Raw genomic sequence first — 9,016 nt, 5'->3', positions numbered from 1 at the left:
AGAGGAGACTATTAGTATTAATTTTTATAAAGTTTCATAATTTTAGACAACAAAAATGAAAATTTTCAATTGATAAGGGTGGCTTAGCCCCATTCAATTACACTATATTCTGTCATTATTTGTGGATATTAAATAATTGAATAGTTTGATCCCAACTTTTACTTAAAAAATTATAAACGCAAAAGTTCTTATTTTTCACATTATTTTTTTTAAAATAAAAATTAAACCACTTATCTATCTCAAAATAAGAATTTCTAACTTACATCTCATAGCCACATTTGAAATTATATACCTTTTGCCATCAGAACAAAAGACTAGTTATTTTGGCCTCAATCTTTTACTTGCGTGTACCATTGCAACCGAACATTCCGAACATATTTACATCGACCAACCAAAATTGTCATAGTATGGAAAAGATTCCTTATTTTGCTCTAAGAATGCCATGCAAATGCCGAGCCAAAAAGTCTATGATGAAAAATGTAAATAGATTAACAACATGAATAGTAGATGGATTCTTGGAAGAAAAATTATAGTTTGACATGTGCATTGCACGTGCGATAAACCTAGAAAGAAAACCAATAAACGCAGTCACCACAGGCTTCAAGGCTTCAAGCTCCTCCGCAAAACCCTTGTTGTGTATTTCTGTTTCAATTCAAGAATTGATCGGCTTCCTCAGCTCCTTTCCATCTCTCTGGTTTCGTGGGCCCACCTGTCAGTCTCTATCAGCCCAATCACCTTGCTCTCTCTTGCAATCGATGAGAATCCGCAAGAACGCCTCCAAGCTCCTGGGCTCAGCGATAGTCTACTCATCGGCGCCTTTTCCACCTCCCTCTGACGCTTGGGACCCACCTTCCTTGGCTAATCCCAACATTTTCACCTCTTCAGGGGAACTCTGTGAGCTCAACCAGTCGCCATGGGATGTCTATCCCAATCTCCATTTCTTCACCTCCAGTTTCAAGGTAAAGATTCTTTCTTTATTGCGCTTCAAGGTCAAATTGATCTTTCCTTACTCTGATTCTCCGTAAATTATCTCTGCCTTTTACATTGTAATAATATTTGGTTGATTTCGCAGTTAGGGTTTTCGTTTTCCATCCCCATTTTAATGCATTTTAATGGAATTTTAATTTAATTAGCCCTGTATTACTTGACATTTGTAGTACATTTCGGCAATTAAGTATACTTTCAATGTCTTATTTGATCGAAATGGGTTTTCTTTTGCGGCATCAGGATATCGAATCGCCTCTTTGTTTGAAGGAAGCGCAACAAGTTCCTGATGCAATTTCCGGAAATGACAAGGGCATTTTGGTAAAATCGCCAGAAAAGGATATTATAGAATCAGAAACCAAACCTCTTCGAGTCTGCAAAAGGTACACACAAACTGGACACTTCCCACCCCTCTCTCTCGTTTTCTCGTCTGGTTCTCCTTCAATCTTTAACCTGTTGTCTACCTCAAAAAAAAAAAAAAAGGGTTGATGTGAAGAAAAGCAGAGAGAAGAAAACTACGACAAAGAAGAAGACCAAGAAGAAGGAGAAAAAAACAACTGTAATACTATGCAAGAAACATGATGGTAAAAAATGGTTTTGCAAGAGACCGGCGCAGTTGCCGCATTCCTTCTGCGAGTATCATCTCAACCAGTCTCGCTCTTACTACTCAACCCACAAAGATAGAGAAGTCCCCGAACTCGAATCTTGGTGTACAAAGAAAGAAAATGGAGGTACTATGACAAACCCTTATTACTACTACAACGGGTTTTGGCCTTCTAGCAGAACAAGAAGAGGTGCTAGAAATGCGGAGATTGGTGATGATGCCATGCATGTAGATAATGTAAAGAAAGTTGATGATATCGGTGATCAGAAGGTGATCTCTGGATCAGATGGAGAGGAAAAGAGGGTGAAGAAGAGGAGGAGGAAGCCAACCAAGTGTAGATCACTCAAGTCTTTGTTGTAATGTATGCATGTGTTATTGTTCTTGTAATATTTGCATGTTTTGTGATGTTGATCATGGTAGGATTTTTGTTGCAGTATATCAGGTTATGACAGCTCCTTTTTCTTAATCAATGTTATGTTATTGTCTTTTGGGCCCTCAATCCTTATTATATATTTTGCTGTGAATCGAGAAGTACATATATATATATATATATAGTAGCAACAATATGGGGTCCCTTTAACAAAAATAGCAGATCTCTAGAAAAATAGCTACTTGTTATAATATATGCGATCTACAGTTATTTTTAAGATGACAAAATCCAATGGCGGAAGTTCTTCGAGCAACAGTTGGTAGTTTTTTGGTTGATTGTTTGTTTTTCTTTTCTGTTAAGAGATGCACATGAATTGACCAGACTTAATTAAGGATCATAATGCGAAAATTATATCTCTTTTTTTGGAATAGTCGAGTACATGTCATTGTTGCCCAGTCAGGTCCAGTCTGGTACGACCATATACCAGTATCAATGCCTTAACTTTCGGGTCTGCCATGCTTGTACGTAGGTCGTGTTTGTCCGGATATGGTTAATACAATAAATATTCTGGAGCAATAGATTATATATGGCTGGATGATTAATTAATTGTGTGTAACAGTGTACTCAAAAAAGAATTTTCTTGTGTCCAATTTATTAAGGCTGGTCCAAGTCTTGTCTCTCATGTTCATTCAAGGTCAACACTAATATCTTCAAAAAACTTTCCCAGGTTCCATTTCATATAATACTAAAGCAGCACCTCTTGGCAGTAGAGAAGAATATTACCACCATTTTAGTTATGTTAATTATGTCACATGACCAATTTGTCAACATTATTTCTTAATTATAATTTATTTTGTAATATATATACAAAGAGGGGTTGGCTACCCTACTTGTATAAACAAATGAGGGCATATGCTTATATAAAATTCTAAATAAATACTAAACAATTTTAAAAAAATATATAAAATTTGGTCTCCAAATATATTTCAATATGGAAAACATGTTGCGAGCTTCAGATGGACTATTTTAACTTTGAAAACGTAAAAATAACTTATAAACATATGCCCTCATATGCTTATATAAGTATAGTAGCCCACAACCTCTCTCTATATATATAATTTCTTACTTTTTGGTATATTTTGTTATTATTTTCTTTGAACTAACTTAAAACTTGAAACACACTTGACGTGACTATTCCCACAATGTTAGTCACGTTACCTAATAAATTTTGGTCACGTGGTTTGTTAGTCACGTCACGTTTTCCTTCACTACCTTGCGCCACACAAATATATAGTAGAGTGAAGAAAATGGAAGGAAAGGTTGAAGGTTTATAATGCTCCTCGTTCACCTTGTAGGCATGTTAACAGTCGCTTGAGGCATTTTGTCCCGGTGTCGTTCATCTCTCTATTTTTTTTTTGTAAGTACAAAATTTTAAAATGCATAAAATTCACACTTCTCAAAACTGTACAAGATTTCACACATAACGCAACATGGATGGTGGATAAACCCAACAAAATTTGTTTGAGTTAGCTGCTCCACAAGGGGTTATGCGTGGGGCAAGGAATGGAGGGGAGACCGATTCTGACCATACTCACATAGTAGTTGGTTCCCTGCTCTAAAGCAATAAACTCGGAAGGAGAAGAGAACGGTGGTGAAATCGTTGTATAACTTCAGCGAGTTTCTCGCCAATCACCACCCCTAAATCGAGGTATGGAGAGATAACTTCTTTAACTGCTCTTTCCGCCTCTCTTCTCTTTACTTTCCTTTGCACGGTACGTGTGTTCTGGAGCACAGTCTTAATTTGTGTTAAATGATCCTCTAAATGATTATCTTAGCTCTGCAAAGTTGGAAACTAAATGAAAATCTCCTGCCCTTTCTATATCGATCGTAACTTCATACGGTCTCTGCATGGTTACATCTCCATTGATCAGCACATGCCACCATCTCTGTCGGAATCATCTTCAACAAATTTCAACTAAGTCAGAATCTCCATGACCAGTAGCACAAGTCGGACCTACTGTCAATTTGAGCTGTGAGGGTATATATATACTGTATCCATTTGTTCATTTAGGACTTCATGTGCCAGGTTTATTTTGTTGGGCGTACAGGCCGAGCGTGGTATTTCCTACTAGAGTTGGAAAATTAAGTGAGCTGGAATGCTGGATAATGTGACAAAATAATCTGATTTTTTTAACAAGGTGATATGTTGCTTAAACCAATTAATTAGTACAGATCGATATCTTTCATAAACATTTTCTAATGAGCAATTCAGATAATCTTTCCTAAACATTTTCATTTCAGAAGGCCCATACAATTACAAGGGTAAATATAATTTATTTTACTATGGATATTAATTTATAGGGTTTCATATGCTCCACACAGGTACTAATTAGACAGATAAGAAAATAATTAATAAATAATGAAAATAAAAAAGAAGAAAGATCAACTTAATATACTGCACAAAAATGAATCCATGCATTGAACCAAAAATGCTAGCTAGGTTAGAACCAAACTCATGCATGCATTAAATCATAAAAATTTAAACATCACAAGTTCAATCACAACAAGGATTTGAGAGACCGGCACTTGACCGGCTTCCTTCCTCGCTTCCTAGGAACCCTTTTCTCCTCTTCATTTGGACTAGAGACAAGTTCACCGGCTACCTCTTCACCGTACTCTTCGTCTACATCTGCCTCCGGAGCATCAGAGCCATTCAATCTCTCTTCATTAGCTACATGCATGGTATCATGGCCAACTCCATTGCTGCTCGTACCACCTTTTCTCTTTCGGCTAGAAGGCCCAAACCCATTGTAGTAGTAGTACGGGCTTGCGCCACTGCCTCCGTTTTCTCGCGGTTTCTGTTTCTGTTTGTTAGGTTCGCATCCGACTTCAAATTCAGAAGCTTCCTTTGCTTTGTTGGTATTGTAATAAGAGCGTGACTGAGATAGGTGGTATTCACACAAGGAATGCGGGAGCTGAGCAGGCCTCTTACAGAACCATTTCTTCCCATCATTTTTCTTGCAGAGTATAATGGCATCTTTCTTCTTCCTTTTTCCATTTTTCTTCTTTGAAGATTTGCTAGTGGGTCTATAAAGAAAGGTTAAGAGAACAGTAGTAGGTTATTTGGTTAAGTAGGAGAGAGGTAGAGAGAGAGAGAGAGAGAGAGAGAGAAAGTTTAGTGTGTGGTGTGCGGCTTACTTTTGGCAGAATCGAATGGGGTTGTCTGAATTTTCCAAAATGACCCCTGTGTTTTCCGAAATGACATTATGCGTCTGTTCTTTTGTTTCCTCGACAACTTCTTCTTTCTTCGAAATTGCAGATGATTCTAAACCCTGAAGATTTTGAATAGATCTCTATTGAGTTTATTCCAGAATCCAGAATAAACACAATTCCTATTAAGATCTCCAGACAGCTACTATTTTTTCTTGAATAACGACTTAACGAGGAGCAAAACAATACCTAGGGTTTCTTTACAAATTTTGAAATTAAGTTCGACAGATAGTGGATACCAGTAGTTCAGATTCAACAGATGAACAGTAGAAAGCTATATCTGGTAAATGCTAGTAAAATATGTAACTAAATAACTCCAAATTGATCGGATTGGGGGTTATTGAAGGAAACCCTAGAAGAAAGAACTGACATAGAATTCTCACGCAAAAAAAGTATAAATAAAGATAGCAACGATTAGGATATAACAGATCAGGTATTGAATCGAAAAATCCTACAGAAAAAGCAAAAGAAAAAAAATCAACAAAGTGGGATCTCACCTGGAAGTTGTTATTGAAGAGGTGGAGATTGGGATAAACATCCCACGGCGACTGGTTGAGCTCACAGATCAAGCCTGCAGTATCTATGGCAGGTGGAGCCCACAAGTCAGAGGATGGTGGCGAATGGTGAGATGGATACACTATTGCTGAGCCTAGGAGCTTGGATACAGTCTTTCTGATCCTCATCTCTGCAGTTCTCTACTGAAAACAGGAATCTTCTAGAAGGTCAAAGAAGTATAAGAAGAAGAGAGATGATAAGAAGATCAAGCAGTCAAGTCATGTGTTCTGTTGAGATCTTGAGAGGAGAGAAAAGGAGGCGGGGTGAAGGAAGAGGAGGAGGGTTTTTATGGTTTGCGTTTGGCTGCTGTTTGTTTGTTGTATCCTTGGCATTTTTTTATTTATTTAATATTTAATATTTATTTGGGATTTTCGGGATTTAATTAGTACGTCAGGGGAAGTTGTCTGGTAGTGCTCGTGATAGATGATGGACGGTGTTGATCAGGGCATTCAAATTTAGGGGTAAATCTGTAATTTGTTCACTTAAATAATAAGCTCTTTCTGCGTCCGATTTCTCTACAATTCTACGGTACAATTACTTAATTATGGATGTAAAAATTAACATTCAACATGTTATAGTGTTGTTACATGATATTATTTTTTTTGCCTCAATTGTTACATGAATCATTGTTCGGTCTATATATTGTAATGAGGTATGAGAATTATTAATATCTATAAATTCTAAAGTCAGATCCAAATTAAAATAGGCTATATTTTTTGTTTTATATATTTAGTAGATAAATATGAAGAAATTATTTATTTTGACAGTCATACTTATAAAATGATAAAAATTGTTGAATTAATATATATTATTTAATTATTATATTATTGACTCTTAATTTATATATGTATTCATCCATGAGTATAACCATTACTTGGATTAATTGAATGGTTCAACCAAGAGCAAGTGAAACTATTGTGGATTGATCTTTTTTATTATTATTATGAAAGCACATAGACGATTGTGATCATATTGATTCAAAAAATTACAAATTAGTTATGTAATATTAAATAATTATTTTTTTGAAAATATTTAACTGTAAATAAATTAAAAATGCACAAGGAGTATATTTTGTGGACATATATTTGATTATTCTTGTTTGATTGTAATGATAGAAATTCAATAATTGTTTTCTCTATTTGCATATTTGTTCTGTTTTTTTTGGCACACTACACTGTATCGAACTCTTCGTTATGCACGAAGCATCTTCTACTCTCCAAACTCGACACCGCTCAGAGAAATGTGAAGCTGAGAGAAACTGAATCAACTGGACCGGAACAGTCACCACTCAGAGATTCCAATAAAGAAACTTAATTAATAGGACTGGAACAGACAAATCTCAAGATGATATATCACCAAGAGAAGAAGATCGATGGAGGGCCGCTAGTAGGGGTGTCAATGGGTACGGTACGGGTCGGGTGGAGACATTTTCATACCCATACCCATTAAAATTGACTTTACCCATACCTTATCCATTCCCATTAAAAATTGATCTTACCCTACCCTTACCCGTGAATAACGGATAATACTAGTATAATAATTAGTTTTATTATATTTTACAAATTAAACATCAAAAACTCATTCATTTCACATATACATAATTGCATTTCTAATAAAAAAAAATGTGCAATCAATTCCAACTAAATTATTTTTTATAAAGAATAAAAATTCAAAAACACGAATATACATTTAAGTGGGTTGGAAATTAAATTGAATATACATTTAAGTGGGTTGAAAATTGAATTGAATATATATTTAGATTTTATAATTACCCTATAGGGTAACGGGTACGAAATAGTCATTACCCATACTCTTACCCATTTATTTAACGAAAAAAAAATCTTACCCATACCCATACCCAAACCCAATAAGCTAACGAAAAAAAAATCTTACCCATACCAGCCTTATCGAATACGATACGGGTTGGGTAAACGGCTAAAAAGGTACCATTGACACCCCTAGCTGTATGAAAGCTGGAAAAGTGACTATCTAAGAGTTAAAGAAGAAGAAAGAGAGGGAAAGAGACAATATCAATACATTATTGTTATAGACAACAATCATAAAAACACATCCTCAGTCAAATTCAGAGAGTTAAAACGGATCGAAGAGCAGTGATGGATTGATTTTGTTGTAAGCAATCTTAATTATACAAGTATCTATATCATCACTTAAATTAAATTGTTGAAAATATGTTCCATTTTCATTTATAAAGTTTGATGTTTACTAGGTTTAAGTGAACCTTACATTGTTAATTTTAATAAAGTTTGATGTGTACTCATCTTCTGTTATTTCAAACTATCAGATTGCACATGTAACTAAACTGAACACAGTCAATACATCACTTGAAAATTTTATTTCATTATATTTAATTAGGATATAGTTCGTGAAATAAATAAGATACTAATATTATAATATTATAAGTATAGAATGTATAAAGAGAATCAGTCTTTAGTTTAATAGTAAATATAATATTCTCCGTGTAAAAGATTAAAGGTTTGAAATCCGAAAAAAATTTATTTGTAGATATTAAATAGTTGAATGACTTGATCTTCAACTTTTATTTAAAAAATATATATATAAAATGCACGATATATAAAGGTATATATATATTATCTATGCAAAATTAATCAAAGTTTAAACGCACACCACGGCTGGCTATAGTGATAATATACTAATAGATACGGCTATCGTATATCCATTTGGTAATTGATTTATCAAAGTAAATTAAATTCCAATAAAATATAGCTAATTAATAGGAAAAAGGAGTACATGTATAACAGGCATATATAATAGCATCTACGATGGATTGAATATTGTATAATCTTGAAGAAATTTGGCAAAAAAAAAAAAAAAAATTAAATACTCGGACGGGACATTACCAAGGAATTTGTCTCCTTTGAATTTTATTGCATTTACTTAGTCCTTGACTTTAAAAAAGAAATCAAAATTTGTCCCTTTATTTAAAAAAATGTCTAATTAATTCGTAACTTCTTTCGTTTTGTTTTGGATGTATCAAGTTTGTAACTTGTTTCCAGGGTATTCTTTTATAATAATTTCAAAACGATTTTGATCTGATGGATTTATGATGTGATATTATCATATTACTCTTATTTTATTTTAATCTTGACAAGTACATATAAATACAGAGATTTTTTAATCGCAAGGAGCCAATAAATACAGAATAGGTGTACAGAGTTATTTTGGGTACCCTACCGCGTAGAATAACTCTAATT

The 9,016-nt window shown here is 34.3% G+C and overlaps 2 protein-coding genes across 4 annotated transcripts; one reads left to right on the top strand and one right to left on the bottom strand.

Annotated features, from left to right (window-relative positions):
- The first annotated feature begins 586 nt into the window (after positions 1-586).
- LOC144562302 (uncharacterized) lies at positions 587-2,071 on the top strand. Of its 2 annotated transcripts, none has more exons than XM_078311504.1 (3): positions 587-959; positions 1,255-1,367; positions 1,468-2,071. In XM_078311504.1, exons 1-3 carry the CDS (start codon positions 756-758, stop codon positions 1,946-1,948), a joined length of 798 nt encoding a protein of 265 aa, XP_078167630.1. In that variant the 5' UTR covers positions 587-755; the 3' UTR covers positions 1,949-2,071. The 2 variants fall into 2 exon arrangements, with proteins under 2 accessions (XP_078167630.1, XP_078167629.1); XM_078311503.1 differs by having other exon boundaries at positions 1,228-1,367.
- A 2,323-nt stretch (positions 2,072-4,394) lies between these two features.
- On the bottom strand, positions 4,395-6,082 carry EDA8 (Putative membrane lipoprotein). Of its 2 annotated transcripts, none has more exons than XM_078311501.1 (3): positions 5,726-6,082; positions 5,157-5,311; positions 4,395-5,045 (listed from the first exon to the last, which is right to left on the bottom strand). In XM_078311501.1, exons 1-3 carry the CDS (start codon positions 5,909-5,911, stop codon positions 4,517-4,519), a joined length of 870 nt encoding a protein of 289 aa, XP_078167627.1. In that variant the 5' UTR covers positions 5,912-6,082; the 3' UTR covers positions 4,395-4,516. The 2 variants fall into 2 exon arrangements, with proteins under 2 accessions (XP_078167627.1, XP_078167628.1); XM_078311502.1 differs by having other exon boundaries at positions 5,157-5,290; positions 5,726-6,079.
- Between the last annotated feature and the right edge of the window lie 2,934 nt (positions 6,083-9,016).

This window comes from Carex rostrata, chromosome 11, assembly GCF_964058835.1.
Source record: "Carex rostrata chromosome 11, lpCarRost1.2, whole genome shotgun sequence".
Lineage (NCBI taxonomy): Eukaryota > Viridiplantae > Streptophyta > Magnoliopsida > Poales > Cyperaceae > Carex > Carex rostrata.
Note: the sequence above shows the minus strand (reverse complement) of the source record. Positions and strands in the feature narration are given on the sequence as shown.